Raw genomic sequence first — 18,505 nt, 5'->3', positions numbered from 1 at the left:
GTGAAACCCCTTGAGACTTATTTGTACTCAGTGGCTCCAGTTCTTTTGTTCAACCTTTTATTATGGAAAGCATGAAAGAGAAATAAAAGTAAAGAAAAAAGCATGTACCCATCACCCAACTTCAGCAATTATCGATGTATTGTCTGTCTGTTTCATTTGCACCTCCCACTTCATTCTCCCAGTTACTTTATTTAAAGATTGTTATTGGGGATGGGGAATAGGACTTTATTGGGGAACAGTGTGTACGTCCAGGACTTCTTCCAAGTCAAGTTGTTGTCCTTTCAATCTTAGTTATGGAGGGCACACCTCAGCTCCAAGTCCAGTTGCTGTTGTTAGTTGCAGGGGGCGGAGCCCACCATCCCTTGCGGGACTCAAGGAATTGAACTGGCAGCCTTGTGGTTGAGAGCCCACTGGCCCATGTGGGAATCGAACTGGCAGCCTTCGGAGTTAGGAGCATGGAGCTCTAACCGCCTGAGCCATCAGGCCGTCCCTGAAAATGGTTTTTGAATAGGTCAGCCAGTGTAATCAAAGTTGTTATTTAGTATATAAATGTTTCAAAAAAGTTATATAATTTCAGTTATTTTAATGTTCCCTTTTATTCTTAAAAGTGTCCTTGTCTGGACAGTCATTTGCAAAGACATCCTAACAATAAGCCTATAATAAGCACTCACTATATATTTGTTGAGTGATTGAGTCTGTGGCCTCTAGCTTCCAATGTTGTCTTTCAGCTATGAGGTGGTGATGACTAATGTGTTGTGAAATGTTATGATCCATACTCACTTCCCCTGTGCCACATACACACCTCTGCAAACATATATAAAGGGATTTAGACATTGAGAAGAGATGTGGCTGGTGAAAAATGTATTTTAAAGACCTAAGATATTGGAATACTTTTTATAAGTCTTGGTAGGCTCCATGGCATTTTTACAATCATGACATTTAGTGTCGTATGGACCTTAGACTCACATGATCTAGTTCAACCACTTATTTTATAGAAGAGAAAACTGGTGCTCATTATTAGGCCATTAGAAAAGTGGGACATTGTCTCATGACTCATTGCCTAGTGACTTCCTTAAACTTCGGAGTTTATTAGTGAAGATTTTAGTAATCAGTTATTGGAACTATAATCTATTCTTTTTTGTGTGACCATAATAGTAAATTTGTTCTCCAACAAAAACAAGGGCAAAGTCGTCTATTTATTTTTTAGCTTCAGGAGCAATGTGAGGGCTTATTTTTTTTTTTTTTTTTTAAAGTTTTAAAGCCAAGGCGCTGGATGGTACCAGGTATAAAAGAATCTCAAAGAACTTCAAAATTCTTATTTTTAAGTTTTAAAAATGCTGTAAGTTATATTCTATTTATTCCACTTTTCATTTTAGTATTCTGAAGAAGCTAACAATCTCATTGAAGAATGTGAACAAGCTGAACGACTTGGAGCTGTGGATGAATCTTTGAGGTTTGATTTTTTTTTTTTTGGTAGTAGTAGTATTTTATGTTTTTTCATGTGAAATATTAACTTAAAAAAAAAAAGAATAACACTATTATCTTTGTTTGAAGTGAGGAAACGCAGAAGGCTGTTCTTCAGTGGACCAAGCATGATGATTCCTCAGACAACTTCTGTGAAGCTGATGGTATATGTTTTTTATATTATGCATTTTGTTTAAAATTGTACCTAAGAAAAAAACAATTCTTTTAAAATGAATTTTAAAAATTCAGTTTTTGTTTGGCAGTTCCTCAAAAAGCTAAACATGGAATTACCATGTGACCTAATAATTCAACTCCTAAGAATATACCAAAAAATACTGAATACAGGGAAACATTTTTTACACCCATGTTTATAGCATCATTATTCAAAATAGCCAAAAGATGGAAACAACCCAAGTGTCCATGAATGGATGAACGGTACACAGTGTAGTACATACACACAATGGAAAATTATTTAGTTATAAAAAGAAATAAAGTTCTGATACATGCTACAATGTAGGTTAACCTTGAAAACATTATGATAAGTAAAATAAGCCAGACACAAAAGGACAAATATCGTATGATTCCATTTATATAAAATAGCTGAAATAGGTAAATTGATAGATACAGAAAGTGGATTAGAGTTTACCAAGAGTTGGAGGGAGGGAGGATGTGGTGCTTTTCTAAGTTGTTACAGAGTTTATGTTTGGGGTCATAGAAAAGTTTGGAAACAGTGGTGATGGTTGCACAACATTATGAATGTAATTAATGCCACTAAGTTGTACACTTGAATATGTGTAAAATGGTGAATTTTATGTTATTTATATTTTACCACAATAAAAATGTTTAAAAAGAAAACTCAGTATTGAATGTCAGCTATACCTAAAAAATATAGTATATAGTCACGGGATGTAAAGTACAGTATAAGAAATATAATCAATAATACTGGAAAATCTATGTACTGTGTCAGATGATAGTAGACTTGTTGGGTTTATCACTTTGTGAGGTATATAAATGTCTAATCACTAAGTTGTTTTGTACACCTGAAACTAATAAAAAAAGAAAAAAAATGAAAATTCAGTTTTTGGAAAAAACTCACCTCCTGAGTTCCATAGTTCTATATATATATATACATACATATATATGTATATGTATATATATATATATATATATATATATATATATATATATATATATATATATAATTTTTGTAATATATATAGGCATTTTGCATAAATAGCTCAAATGTAGAGATTGTACAAACTTGCTTCTAATTTTCTTGCATTGGCTTATTAAATAGTTTCCTTAATGATAGTCCATGCTACTTTTGGAAAAGAGAATGATGACCCATGAGTTGTATCTACTACATCTAAAGCTAAGGCAGAGGGCTGGTGCTATTAAAATATAGGCACTCTAGAACCCAATAGAACTCTTTGATCAAGATTTATGGATTCTCCGATTCTTCATTTCCTGAGTGTTTTCCTTTTTATAGTGTCTAGCCTTTTAACTGGCTAAACAACATCAAATCAAACTGAGTTTTGGTATTCTTCTATGGCTCTTTTGGAGCAGATTAATAAACTTTTAAAACATTAGTGAAAAGAGTGATACAGATCATTTTAATTACAATCAAAAGAGGAAATCTGCAATTCTCTCCCCACACCCCCCAAAAAGGGGGAAGAAAAAGAGAAAGTACTTATTTTTAATTTTGTGGCTTCTTTTTGGGAAAAAAGAAGAGAAATACATGCTTTCCTTAATATAAAACATGGCCATATTTTGGCACATTTATATATATAATCCTTTATTCCTAATTCCAAAATCTGAAAACCCTGAAAAGTAAATATTTTTTTCCCTGAGTTTAGCATAGATTCATTCAGTGTGAATATTTATGTATTTCACAGTAGAAATATTTATGTGTTTCATTAAAAGTTGCTACCCTAGTCCCTGCTGGAGTAGTAGTCAATATATGTTGCATGTATTAATTTTCTAAAATTTGAAAAGTTATGAATTCCAAAACACGTTTCACCCCAGGGGTGCTGGATAACAAGTTGTGGACATACCAAGATTTAGAGTAGTAAAGGAAGGAGGTTAATAGTCTCTCAACCCCCTAATTTTGCCATCTTTTCCACAGGATTCTTTGGCCTAAACATTGCTATGTGAGATAAAATTAAACTGATAACAGGCAGCACATTTTTTTTTTTAGGCCTGCAACATTAGAGAAAGAATGCTATTAATAATACTTTAACTTCTAGGTGTTAATAAAGTATCCTTTTGAGATGACATGCATACATTTATGTAGCAAAGATTGAGAATCAATAATTCACTTCTTATATGGTGGAGTTTTGTGAATCACTTGTCCATTCGTATTTGTTTATTTTGTTAAAGGAGGTTGAATATTTAAAAAGAAAGGACAGCTTTATAAGGACTAAATAATTTATGTAAATGGTACATGAAGTTTAGAAGGTATTTTATAAATCTAAATTAGAAATTTGAGTTTTGACATCTGGCAAAATATGGTTATAGTAACTTCAAAGAAAAGAAAGTTGGGAGACATGAATTTATCATAAGTAAAATTATGAGGCAACTAGTGTTTATCTCTAATTAGGCACAATATGAAAAATTTAATCATTTCTTGGTGGTTAGTTTTCTGTCTTAAAATAGTAGATGCTGAGCATTATTTATATATTTTAAGAATAAGGGTCATTTTTATGAATTTATTATAATTTGCTACATTGTGCATTACTCTCACAGTTATATCTAGATGCTGTCACTGTGTTGCTTCTAGAAGCAAATTTCCCCCTAATTTATGCCCCCAATATACTGTGAATTGGGGTAAAAATAACTGAGCTTAGTTTTATTTTCGTCTTTTTTTTTTAATAAGTAGGTACTAGTAAAAACTTGATGGACTCTCTTGTTAGCATCTTCCTGCTGAGATTTTTGTCCTCGCCTTTGGTTGTGTTAAAGCCATTTTTGCCCACTTCCTCATTCTTTGTTGGTTCATATTGTTAAGCTTTCTAGATGAGTACAGTATTGCTGTACTATTAAATAATTTCCCAGAGCCACTGGGAAAGAGTAACTAGAGCCACCCTTTTTTTCTTTTTGGTTTTGAGTTTATAATACATATACAAATTTATAGAACATATGAGAAAGCAATATCCCACCATTTTTTGTGTTTTTTACATATACACCCATAATTGGCTTTTTTAAAATAGTGTTTACCTTTTCATTTTATTAGCTAGCCTTTTTACTTAAAATTTTGACTGTAAAATGTTCTCTTAAGAAACATTGTAAGTAACATCAGTATACCACTAGCTAGTATTTATTATTGTCTATGATTGTGCTAAGCACTCTGCACATATAAACTCATTTAAGTCTCACAGTAACACTAGGAGTATTATTATCCCCATCTTACAAATGATGGCACAAGGCGTAGAGAATTGACATAACTTGCCAGGGTTACGCAGTGAATAACTAGTGGGGCCTGGATTCTGACGCAGGCACTTTGACTCCGGAGCCCATTCTTTTAACTGCTCTGCTCTGTTGAGGTAGCTTTCAATTTTCCCTTTTATAAATAATGCTGACACAAATGTCATCCATCTTGCATATGACTTTTTGCATATCTAGGATTATATGCCTTTGGGACAGCTTTGTAGTGGATTCTGATGGTGCACATGTAAGAAGGATATATTTGGTAACAATGGTGTATGGTACTAAACTAACTCTTCTTCCTTTACCTTAGTTACTGATGAACTACTGCAGTTAATGTGGAGGGAAATGTATAGTATCTTCTTTGTCCAGAGAGCTTATGAAAATTGAATTGCCACGTTTCTTCGATTGTAAAATTCGCATATTCCTATTTTTGACCATTCCTAAAAGCTGCATGCTTTTCCACCAGTGTGTACAGTTATTGTGGCTGTGTTAGTTCTTCCCTCTTTTCCCTCTTATCTTTCTCCTGAAAAATCATCTTGAAATCCCTGAGGCATTGATACATTTGTGGTGCCTTAGAAGCAATGGAATACAGTCTTGTACACTAGCTTTTTAAAAGTAACTGAAGAAAAGAAAGGCTTAATAAAACATTTTGTTTTACAGACATACAGTCTCCTGATGCTGAATATGTAGATTTGCTCCTTAATCCCGAGCGCTACACTGGGTACAAAGGACCAGATGCTTGGAAGATATGGAATGTCATTTATGAAGAAAACTGTTTTAAGTATGTATAATTTTCATTTAGAAAATTTTGTAAGATTTACTTGTTTCTCTTTGTAAACAAATAAACAAAATCCTAAAGATTTAAAAGTACAAATCAAACTCACTTTGTTAAAGGTTGTATTGGGACATAGAAACGTACTTATTCATTAATCCAGTTCTCTTCTGGGGAAACATGTAGACATGTTTCAACAAATGATTTTTTCTTCTTTAAAAGACTTAGAATGGTATTAGACTTTTATGGGAGTATTGTAGGCACTTAAAAAATGTTTCTTGACTGGATTATAGAATCTCATTTTATAGATGAGGTAACAGAGCCAGAGAGATTTACTTCATTGTCCAAGATCATATAATTAGTGGCAGAGAATAGGTTAGGATATATCACTCTAATTCTCTTTTTGGTGCCTTATACTCCTCTTTTTGTGGCTATAGTTATTTTACCTGCTTTAAAGTAAAATTAATTTCAGAGAATAATTATAATAGCTAACACTTCTGAGCCCTCACCGTGTGCCCAGCATTTGCTTGCTAAGCATGTTACATACATTTTCTCCTCCAGTCCTTGCAATCACCCTGTGTTCTAGTTGTCGCTGTTTGCAGTTAGAGAAACAGGGATTTGGAAAGCTGATTTTAAGTGATTTGTCCATTGTCAAAGATGTAGTAAGTGGAAGAATCCACTTTATACTTTTAACCACCGTAATGGAAGCAGTCAATTTGATCACTGGGTGACTGACTGACACATGCTTCAAGTTTACCCATATGAGAGCTTCTAGGCTCTAAACAATGTGCTTATTGGTTTTTGGAAATAATTTGTGTGTGTGTGTGTGTGTGTGTGTGTGTGTGTGTGTGTGTGATTCTGTCTCAGAGATTAGGGGGAGAATTCTGGGAAAATCTTTGGAGTTTCAGATATGCAGATAATACAGTTCACTTTTTATAAGTCAAATATAAACATAAGAGATCAGTAAGTATGCTTATACAAATAAATGTCAGACTGTTTCTGTTTTGACTTGAGGAATTGCTCCAGTTTGGGACGTGGAGAATCTTCATTATTTACTCTTTTCTGCCATGTGTTTGATTTAAATTCTCTTGACTATTATTCAGAATGTTTGGTTTACTGACTTACTGTAAAGGTTTTTTTTTTAAAGTGTGAACTGAAATAGAGCCCAACTGAAACATTTGTTAGATTTGTATTAGTTTTATAGTTCTTTTCTAACTAATTTATATCATGTTTTCAACAATATTTCTAAAATATAAACAATGCATGAGGCACTAAATTGAGTATGTTCAATTATAGCATATATGTTCAGTTCTCAAAATGTCTCAATTTGTGCAAATTTGCAAAATTTAAATAATGGACATTAAAACAATCCCACACTTTACTAGTGATACTAATTAATATTTATTTTGAGATTTAAAAGCACTTTAGTGACATATGCACTCTATTTTTTCTTATTAAAAAATACCTTTTATTGAAATTATAACAAACTTGATTGTCACAGGGTAAATTGATATACCTAGGATTACCTAAGTGGAAAATAATCTACCCGGTTTTTTTCCTTTTTTATTTTAATGCTTGTATTGGATATTTATTTTTTTGCTTGTTTGTCTTTCAGTTAGGAGTGCACTTTGTGCCATACAAACACACATACATGTATAATATATATACACACATACTAGCAACTCTAGGAGAAGAGCTTGAGTGGTATTTTTAATTCCTTTGTTTGAAGAAGTGATTAGGAAATGACTTTCTGGCTGTTACAGTGGTAAAAGATCAGAAACTAATATCACTAAAACAAATAACAACCACCCTCCCTTAAAGCAATTAGAGAAAACTAAGTATTTTATAAGCTCCATAAAACAATTTGATTTGGGATATAGTCATTCAGAAACTTTCTGAGATAATTTCACTGTTACTTAAATGATTATAATATGATAGGTAACGTATTTATGTTTTATATTTTAATTCTTCTGTTTCTAGGCCACAGGCAATTAAAAGACCTTTAAATCCTTTGGCGGCTGGTCAAGGTGAGTTATTTATTTGCACTGTTATGTTATTTATCAGGTAGTGAACTTTGGTTAGAAGGAAAGGGAAAGCAAGATATGGGTTGGCAAGAGCATCTGAGATCATATATTTCTGTTGCTATAGAATCTATGCTTCATCCTTGCAGAGAAATTGGTGTTTAATATAGTTACTCTTCAGTAAGGAGTATTTTTGTAGTAAAGTGCAGAAGTTCATAGTATTAAACTATCATAGGGTGGAGATGAGGTTACATATGTATTCTATTCATTTTTACAGAATGTGTGTTCAGTTTTTCTGTTTGCTCATTTTCTAATTAAACGAATATGCAAAAAACTTCTGCCTCAAATCTTTTCCCAAACTTAAAATTATGGTATATATTGGGAGTCTGATTTCAAATTCACATGTCTTTATATCTCATTAACATTTTTCATTTTCTACTTACACTAAAGGTCTGGCCCTAATGCTTCCTTTTCCACAAAACTTCCCTGATGTTCCTAATTGGAACTATTCTCTCCTCCTTATGCAGTGATATTATGTCATCTTTTTTTTATGTCATGTTTTGTTTCTCATACAGCCCTTTTCACTGTCTAGCATAATTTTATTATTATTTATATATCTGTTGATCTACGCTAGTACTTTGGACATATGGGCAACATGTATTGGTTTCATCTTTTAATCTAGAGCCTGGAACATCACATATGGAGTAATTTGTTAAATAAATGATCGATGAATGTTGCCCTCCTCATTTAATGGTCTTGTCTACAATAGTGAAAGTCACGTGTTCCTTCAACAAATGACTACCCATCATTTAATATGTGTTAGGCACCATGTCGGTGGAGAGGGGATGTAAAATTGAAATTCACAAATCCTTTCCCAGTCTATGATAGGCAGTTATAATATCCCTGTTCTCTGAATATGTGCTTACTGATGAAATCTTTGATGTACTTTTAGCATTTTTTAAATTTATTTGAAAAGCTGCTGATCTCGTATGGTCCATAAACATAAATTTCCTCCAGAAAAGCAGTGAGATTGCATCATTCCCTAATGTAGGCACTCTAATCTTCCTTAGGTTAGAAAGAAGGAACATCTTTAAGCAAGGCTTTTGGTCTTATACAGAGTCACCTATGGTAACTCAGTGGAAACTATTGATTTAATATCAGATGAAATGCAAATTCCTAGACAAGAGGTGATCTTAACTATGAACTCACATTATGGTCTGATAAATTGATTAAACACCCTCTCTTCTCTTAAAGATAAATGGGAACGATTTAAATGTTTATCATTAGGGAACTGGTTAAATGATTTATGGCATATTCACATAATAGAATACAGCCATTATAAATGTTGCTGAAAATTTGTATTCATTTATATCAGTATGATTGATAGCACACTGAGGGAAAGCAGGTATCAAAGCATTACACAATATGTAAAAACATAATATCGAAATATCCATACACAAAGAAAAAGGACATTTACCAAAATATAAATGGTACTGATTTTTGAGCAGAAGGAGTTATAGATAATACTCTTTATTTCATCTTTTTTTTAAACATATATTTGCAATGAGCATATGTTACTTTAATAATCAAACAATGATGGCATTCAATACAAGTGGGCAAAATGAAGATAATTTTTCAATAATGAATGAGCAGCTGCATACAAACTGCTGAGTTCTGCATAATTTGAATCTTACACATAGTCTCTAAAAATATTCCTGAATAGAGTAAAATTTTATGTCAGTCTGGAGGTTTCAAAGCAATAATACAAATCTGTAGCAGAAACAATGTTACAGCTTTAGGATAAATAAATGTGGAAAATAACCATAAATCCTTAAGACATTTAAGATACTCTCAGATGATAGATTAGATTTTTCTCTCTTGTTAGTCCATATTAAATCTTCTATGAACTGAAAATACTCTTTATTTGGGCTCTTGGAGATGGTGCTGTTTAGTCAAATCAGGCGTAATTCCTATCAATCAGAAGTGTTTCACAGATTTTGCTTTGGTGGATGAACTGATGGACAAAAACTAACCATTATAAAAAGTTTTATTTTTATGAAAGTGTAGCATTTTAAAAGGAGCATCTGGAAGGAGTTTATGATAATAAACATTTTGTTTTGTTTTTCAGGGAAAAGTGAAGGTAAGTAGAGTTTCTTTATCTTACATTACATATATGAATTTCTTATATGTTCAGATGTTTATTCTCAAAATTTTTTTTTCTTTTCACATCTGAGACTCAGAAGAGGTTAATTTTCATTTCTTTATCTAAAATTCTGGAGGTAAAAGTACAGGTTAAGGGAAAATGACTGTGTCTGGGATCAGGCAGTAGAGACAGCCTGCCTCGCTCAGCTCTAATAATTCACTTGTGTATTTTCCACTGCATGTGGAAGGCAGGCATTTCCCTGGGCCTCTATCAGAGTAAACACCCTGTCTTTTACTGGTTAGACTCCAGGATCTGCTGGGTCTTATATAGGAAGGTTCTAGGCTTGATCAGGGTGTTGATCTATTGGCTTCCAAGGCTTATGCTGACTCTTTAGTGTAGGTATCATTGCCAACTCTTTAAATTAATTGTAGTACCAGAAATTTTAGCACATTTTCAGTTTACTTTGTCTTTTTGAGAATCTGTTTGCTTTATGATTGAGATCGGAATGATTTTGGTTATTTTTAAGGCCATGCGTTTAACAATATGAAAAGACTAAGCAGTACTTAGCTTTAGTCCAGCTAGATGAAATTGCTAAATATGAAGTCTTTCCTCTTCCTCAAAATTCTCTATCTTCTGAACATTATTTTTATGAATTGCTTTTGCATTATGTCTAAATAACAATACTAAAATCTGGTAACATTGCTATTTTATTATTGTACTGTATATTATAGTAATGGTAGCGGCTAAATAAAATACGGAATCAACTGTACTATTTGGAATTAAAATTTCTTTAGCAGTAAGATCATTTTTCCAAAGCTACCTCAGATTTTATTATTGTTAGTGGTGATGCTATAATTTTCAGTTTGAGTAACCTTATTCTACCTTGGTGTTCCTAGTTCTATGCCATATTCCAGCTACGTCAGAAGCTATTTTGGCTTTTTCAATACTATTTGAAGATCTCAACCTGTCTCTCTCTCATCAAAGACTGTTGACCTGTGGAGGCTGTCCTTAGAGAAAGTATCTTATTTATGACTATAAGTATTCATTTTGGTCAAACATGAAAAGGTTATCTCTGACAGTTGTCATAGTAGGTGATTATTTAACTGGATCACCATCAGGTCAAGTTGAGAATAGCTACTTTAGGATTATAAAATGAAATTGAAAATTTCATCAGCAGGCTGCATCTCAAACAATATTATAACTCCTGCTCCCTCCACCCCCTCACCAATTCATGGTCCAAAACGTGAAAGAAAAACCTAAAGGTTTTTATGAGGAAACACATCCCTTGTAATCCCACAACCCCCAAATAATTGATAATGATAATGGCTAAGACTACATGCCAGCACGCTTCTAAGCAATTTACAAATACGATTTCATGTAATTCTTCTAACAATTCTAGGAGGTATTATTTTAATCTCCATTTTATAGACAAGGAAAAATGAGTCCCAGAGTGGTTTAACAACTTAGCTAAACTCATACGACTTGTAAGTAGCAAATTTGTATTCAGATCAGGCAGTTAGGCTCCAGGGTGCATGTTCTTAGTTACTGCCTCATATTGCTTCTCTGTTAACATTTGACAATAATTATTATTTACATATGTATTTTTATAATAGATCTTTATATTTATAGTTTTGTATATTATTCCCATGTCTACTTGCTTCCTTAGCCCATGTCTTAATCAGCTCAGGCTGCTCTACCAAAATACCCTGGACTGGTGCCTTAAACAAAAGACATTTATTTTCTCACAGTTCTGGAGGCCAGGAAGTCCAAGATCAAGGTGCCAGCAGATTTGGTTCTTGGTGAGGGCCTGTCTCCTGGTTTTCAGATTGCTGGCCTTCTTGCTGTATCCTCATATGGCACAGAGAGAAAGAGCTCGGGTCTCTTCCTCTTTTTACAAAGACACTAACTCCATCAGGGGACCCCACTCTCATGACCTCAACTAAACCTAATTACCTCCCAAAGGCCCCACCTCCAAATATCATCACTTGGGGGATTAGGGCTTCAACACATGAATTTTAGAGGGGGATACAAACATTCATCCATAACAGTTTAGGTTTCTAGAAATGGATTTGCTAGATCAAAGGATAGGGACATTTCTGGCTCTTGATACATATAACCAGATTCCATTTTGTCATTGAAAGGATGTGCTAATTTACACTCCTTCTAAGCAATGTACCAGCTCGTTTTACCTGATCCTTGTCAGTATTAAATATTATCATATTTTTATCTTTACTGTTAAAAGTAGTTATCTCTATAATTTTAATTTGTATTTTTTATTACTAGTGAGACAGCAATTTCTGTTATTACCATTTGTATTTTTTCTTTTGTGAATTCTCTATTCATATTATTTGCTCATTTTCAATGGGCACTTTAGCATTCTTATTCTGTTTATGAGCTTTTTATATATTTAGGCTATTATTCCTTTGTTGTATTTGCAACATACATTGTGTCCACTTTGTTGTTTGCAATTTGCTTTTGTTTGTGAAGTTTTCTGACAAACAGATGTTTTAAGTTTTCAAGTAGTCTAATTTATTCCTATTCTCTTTGTTATTTCTTCCATTACTTTTACGCTTGTTTGGTTCATATTACTATAAGCAACTTTAGTCAAAAGAACTGTATACTACAATGTTGTCTCTAACAAATGCATACTTAGAATCTTTACATAGTTATAATTATTTCTTAGGCCTTTTTATATATTGTTTCAAATAAACATTTTCATGTATTGTCATTTTCCATATTCTTGTTGTTTTAAGTTTTATATTCTACCATGTTAACTAGTTATCTAGTATTCTATCATGTTAACGTAGGCATTATTGTACATTTTGATTATTGTAGGGTTTAAAAATTACATATAACCATCTTTCTATAAATTATACTCCCTTCCCTGCATTTGAGTTATTTCTTTAGAGCATAGTTCTACAGTTCTAATTATATGGACAGTGATCTTCTTTGGTCATAGAATATAAGTGATATTTGGTTTTCGTAACATTTCTTTGATTTTCTCTTTTGAAATATTGAATGGCATACAATACCATGAGTTATATACAAATAATACACCTCCAATTCCACTTTATAATTTTTATTTACTTTTCAAATTTAAAAAACTAATGAGTTCTTAATTTTCATAGCATGAGCTGTTATCAAAGCTTAGTATTTTTCCATGTATTGATTGACCATTTAAATTCTGACCTCCTATAAAAATACTTTATTCTGAAAGTTATGAGAGTAGGGCTACCGAAGGCAATGTGGAAGCTTTCTAAAGACTGAACAGGAGAGTGGGACCTAACTGTATCCATACCAAGAACACCTCTCCTTCCTTTGGAGAAATTGCAAATAAAATTTGGACCTTTTGTTAAACAATCTTTAAATCAGTTTGGCACGCATTTGCTATATTTAACCTTTTGAAAAATTTAAATTTTTGGCATTTTTACAATCTTGTGACTTATTTTTCTTTTAATTTCAGGGAACACTTTTTACAGTTGGCTAGAAGGTAATTGGAAACTTCTAAACAAATTTAAATGATAAAATTTTTCTCATTTTTAAAGATGTATGAAATTAATTTTATGATTTTACAAGTTTCATATATGAAATTTCTATTTCCAAATTACTTTTTTTAGGCCTCTGTGTAGAAAAAAGAGCATTCTACAGACTTATATCCGGCCTACATGCAAGCATTAACGTGCATTTGAGTGCACGATATCTTCTACAAGGTATGTCCCATTCACTTTTATTCACTTTGTCACACTTATTTTCAGGTATTCTTCAAATTTTTTTCGTATTCACCTGAATGGGAAAAATTGATCCTATTGAATATCAGGCAGAAAAAATTCATATTTAAATGTTACTAATCAGGTTTATAAGAAAGAGACACTGGAGCAGCTATAGGGTATAAAAGAATTGGAAGAAAAAAGGAAAAGTGATGCTACAAAGTGTCAAGATGACTTAGTAATGGGATTATCTTTGAGGTTCTCCAAGAAATGTAAATGGATTTCTATTACTTTTAACTGCCTTTAGATGTAGGATTATATTGCCTTGAATGTGACATACATCTTTGTAACTAGATCACATGGGTCACCGAATTTATTAGGTTATGCATATTTAAAATCAATCCTAGAGCAAAAAAAAAAAAAAAATGGTAGTAATCAGGAATATAGGACTATAGATACTATAAGGAAAAATTCAGCATTATCTTAGCTCTTCACCTTCTTTTAAGAAGCTGCTCAAAATTGTACATATCACTTTGGAAATGTTCTTTTGTTGTGGGAATTAAAATAGCCCCTAATAGCACAGTTTGTTACTCATTAGAAATTACTGTATCACAACTCTTTTATTTTTGTGCCAGCTTCAGGCCTGGAGTTTAATGGGTAAAAGTATTTTATGCTGTGCCTTACGCTTTAAGAATGTTATTGAAAAATTAGACCATGGTTGATTTTCATCAGTAACATATTTCTTCTGGAATTAAAGTATTTCTTAGACCTTAGAAAGAAAATATAGTAACTTTTTTAAATAATAGGGCTTGAAACTCTTTAGTAATTTCAGCTAGTCATTTTTTTAAATTGTGTATTCTGGTTTTATAAATATGTTTATATTCAGAAATTTGATTTTTATTAAACTTTGTTTCTCTGTAAAACATTTATTTTCCTTTTATGGGTGGGTTCTAGAAAATAAAATAATATAGAACTATTAAAGGCTAAATTATGTGAAACAGTTTTCTTGGTTATATTATATATTTTAAAATATAAAATGAAATTAAATTCTGTAGGCATACATAATGTAATATAAGTAAAATGAAACTTACTTAATTTTAAAATTCAGTTTTTAATATTTAATTCTTTTTTCTTCTCAGATACCTGGTTGGAACAGAAATGGGGACACAACATTACAGAATTTCAGCAGCGGTTTGATGGAATTTTGACTAAGGGAGAAGGTCCAAGAAGGCTTAAGAACTTGTATTTTATCTACTTAATAGAATTAAGAGCTTTATCTAAAGTGGTACCATTCTTTGAACGCCCAGATTTTCAGCTCTTCACTGGAAATAAAGTTCAGGATGCAGAAAACAAAATGTTACTTCTGGAAATACTTCATGAAATCAAGTAAATTATATAATAGAACGTATACATTAATAGAAGAGTGACAAGTGGTATCAATTTAAAGAAAGGAAAACTATTTAAAAAATAATTAAAAGCTATTTTTGCTTATAGGTCTTTCAGAATTGAGTTTTGTTTTTGTTTTAACCTGGTTTCTAAAAGGCATGTATTTTCAGTTTCAAGAGTCATTCTTTCAGTATATGATACCTGCATTATTTTTATATTTAGTTGAACAGGTTGGGTTTGGAGCCAAAATGCTACTATATTATGGGGTCAGCTTTTAGATTTGAAAAAGAATTTGTGTGGGGGACCAGAGTACTGATTTTACTTTACTTTTTACTCTATTTTAATTATATTATTCATCATTGACCAGCAAAGTGTTATATTAGCAGGACTTTTAATATTTTATAATTCATTTATAAAAATGAATATTTTGTAGGACTTTTAATATTTTATAATTCATTTATAAAAAGAATATTTTGTGTTTTAAAATGCAGGTCATTTCCTTTGCATTTTGATGAGAATTCACTTTTTGCTGGGGATAAAAAAGAAGCAAACAAACTAAAGGTAATTATTTCGTACTGTAATTTAATATTTAGCTACAAACTCTTATGCAGGTTTAACTATAGGCCCATGTTTTTATATACTTAACAATAAAGCTTAACATACATCCTTAAATTATATGAGAAATCAGAGTCGTAATCTTCCTTTTCCTCAAAAAAAGGAAGTCCAGTATCAGGTCCAACTTAAGATCTAGTTTGTGTTATGTTCAAAAGAACAACTGAAAATCTGTGTGTCACTGCACACTTTACGGATGGCTTTCATATTGATGGTCTCATGTAACAGACACTATAAATTAAAAGAGAAGGATCTAGAGCACAAGTGGCAGTATTTGTCCATCTTGGGCTGAAGAGAATTCTTGAAATGGTTTTGGTTAAATTGGAAAGACCCTCTTTAGGGAGGGGGGCCCAGTGATGTTTTGTCATTCATCTTACTCAGTGGGAGTTAAAGGCATTTCGGGAACCCAACACGCAGTTGTGGACAGAACAGAAGACTTCATACCCCACAAAATGGGGTTTGGTTTTTGTCTTGCCTCTTTTTAAAAAATGATTTATTTGTTTATTTACTTTTTAATTACAGTCGACCTCCAGTATTATGTTAATTTAGCTTACAATTTGCCTTGCCTCTTAATAGAGATATAACCTCAGGCAAGACCATCTTTGTGTATATTTGAATCAAATACTACAAATATAAACTATTACTAGGAAGATTTATTAAAAGCTCCCTATGTGCAGAGCACGGTTTTTGTCCTTAAAGGGAGAGACAGCTCCTATCCTCAGGGGATTTCTAGCCTATTTGGGGAGCCAAATAAAATTACATTACTCTTCTCTGTGACAAAGCTATAGGTAAGGAAAGACAGGTGGGCTTCGGGAGCACTGGGCTTGATCTGATTTTATCCTAATATTCATAGCAATCTTCCTCTGTTTCTTATTCTTTAATTCTTTCTGTAAGGAAAGAACCTGATTTTATGCAGCTTGCAAACAAAATACTTTTTGCACTCAGTTTTTTGCTGTTAGATAATCGTTATTTTTGACCTCCCATCCACCTCCTACTTAAAACATTCTTGCTAGAAATGCATACCTCAGTGCTTATATAACCTCCCCAAAAGCTTCCAGGAACTTAGAAGTGAGGGGGAAGATGCTGTAATAAGACTTTTTTTCCCTACTATTTTCAACATCTTCCTTATTTTTAGGATACTTCCTGGTTTATTGAAGTGTGTTTTGGCATCTGTTCTTTTTATATTGTGCAGATTAGAAATATTTCTCACAATGTTCTAATTTCATCAGAACTGAAACAGTCAAGTTAGATGTCTTATGGAGTTTAACAGATAATTTTTCTGATTCCTTTGACAAGAAGGGAGTAAAAAAATCAAGAAAACTTGTTAATAGCAGAGGTTTACTTTCTTAAAGAGAGTAGCTTATGGTGAGTGAACATCATGGATTTGAACAGTCACATTTATAAGTTCATTTTAAAATTTCATCTTGTTTCCTTTATACGCTATCAGTGTATAGTTAGAAGTAGAGGATTTGCATGAGAGAGTACTGTTTAGTGTTCAAATCAAAATAGAATAGGCTTTCACTTGAAGGCTTATAAAACATTTGAGAATTGGATGAGAATTGTTTTTTGGTCACTTGGTTTCATTGAATATAAATTACAGTATATAACCACAGCATGTTTGATTATTTTACCCACTGACTGTAAGTTTAAGTGTTGACCTAAAAATTGTACATAGACAAGGAGAATTTGATAACAATTTAGGTTCTGGTTATTTTAAGGATCATAAATTTTTCTAATCTGAGATAACTTGGGAATATACTCAGGTTATTGGACATTGATTGTCATTTGTGGAAGTCGCAAGGATTTTCTCCTCTTCTGATCTAGTAAATTTCTAGCTTATTAATTTAGTTTTAGCACATTAAGTTCACTTAAGCACTTGTGCTTGGTTTTAATTTTGCAATGCTATTTTGGCTATTGTAAGCAACCATGCTTCCTCTCTGTATATGCCATACAAATGTTTACTCAAGAGCTGCTACATTCACGTATTCAAATTAGCAAACAGATTTAAATACAGAATTTAGGCAATGTCTACAATGCAAGCACAATCTTTTATAACAGAGGCTTCCATCCTTTACAAATCTGAGAGTCCCCTGAAGGCCTTTCCTTATGACAGTGGTATTTTTAATATCTATTGATTGTCAAAATATAATTGCCAAAAGGCCACTATGCATTTTGTCACACTTTTAAAGTAAAAGTTGTATTTTATTGATCATAACATTTAAATCCATTTGGTAATTTATAGTACACACATGTGAGCTATTTTTTCTGTTTCTATACAATGCTTGTCTACATATGGATTTTGTAGGCCCTTATAATAACTGTTAACTCCTTCAGAGGTCAGCACCACATAGCATAGGAACATCTACTGTAGAGTGATTTTACTGCTCTGTTAGTGATAAAAGTGTGATTTTTCTTTAAGTTTAAAACACAAGTTTAGAGGAAGCTTCAAATCACCAAAATCTTTTTTTTTTAAAGTTTATTGGGGTGACAATTGTTAGTAAAGTTACATAGATTTTAGGTGTACAATTCTGTATTACATCATCTATAAATCCCATTGTGTGTTCACCACCCAGAGTCAGTTCTCCTTCCATCACCATATATTTGATCCCCTGTACCCTCATCTACCACCCCCCAACCCCCTTACCCTCTGGTAACCACTAAACTGTTGTCTGAAATCACCAAAATCTTAAGAGTATTAGCGTAATATTACTGGGTAAATATTTTTTAAAAGGGGGTTTAAAATTAGGATTACCTCCTAATGAGCTCAGTCCAATAGGTACAGAAACACAAGATATAGAATATTGCTAACATATGGTAATAATTAATAGTAATAATTTGGGTTTTATATTAATATAGAATTTATATTAATAAAGATACAAGATCTGGGATTAAAGATCTTGTACATGTTACAGCTGTTTCAAAGTCTCAAGGTGAATGAAGCATCTGGGGAAAGGCTATCCCCAGAGTGAATTGAGGT

At 32.4% G+C, this 18,505-nt stretch overlaps 1 protein-coding gene across 1 annotated transcript in view; it reads left to right on the top strand.

The window, feature by feature from the left end:
• ERO1A (endoplasmic reticulum oxidoreductase 1 alpha) overlaps positions 1-18,505 on the top strand; it is a 43,045-nt gene that overhangs the window by 18,564 nt on the left and 5,976 nt on the right. Inside the window, exons 5-13 of the mRNA XM_019725704.3 lie at positions 1,377-1,453; positions 1,555-1,628; positions 5,548-5,668; positions 7,640-7,686; positions 9,809-9,820; positions 13,287-13,313; positions 13,441-13,533; positions 14,670-14,916; positions 15,408-15,477. Of these exons, the coding sequence (XP_019581263.1) occupies positions 1,377-1,453; positions 1,555-1,628; positions 5,548-5,668; positions 7,640-7,686; positions 9,809-9,820; positions 13,287-13,313; positions 13,441-13,533; positions 14,670-14,916; positions 15,408-15,477 (768 nt within the window). The remainder of the gene's footprint in view (positions 1-1,376; positions 1,454-1,554; positions 1,629-5,547; positions 5,669-7,639; positions 7,687-9,808; positions 9,821-13,286; positions 13,314-13,440; positions 13,534-14,669; positions 14,917-15,407; positions 15,478-18,505) is intronic.

Source organism: Rhinolophus sinicus, chromosome 3 (assembly GCF_057876585.1).
Source record: "Rhinolophus sinicus isolate RSI-liver-muscle chromosome 3, RSI-T2T, whole genome shotgun sequence".
NCBI lineage: Eukaryota > Metazoa > Chordata > Mammalia > Chiroptera > Rhinolophidae > Rhinolophus > Rhinolophus sinicus.
The sequence above is the reverse complement of the archived record's forward strand: the minus strand, read 5'-3'. Positions and strand labels throughout refer to the sequence as shown.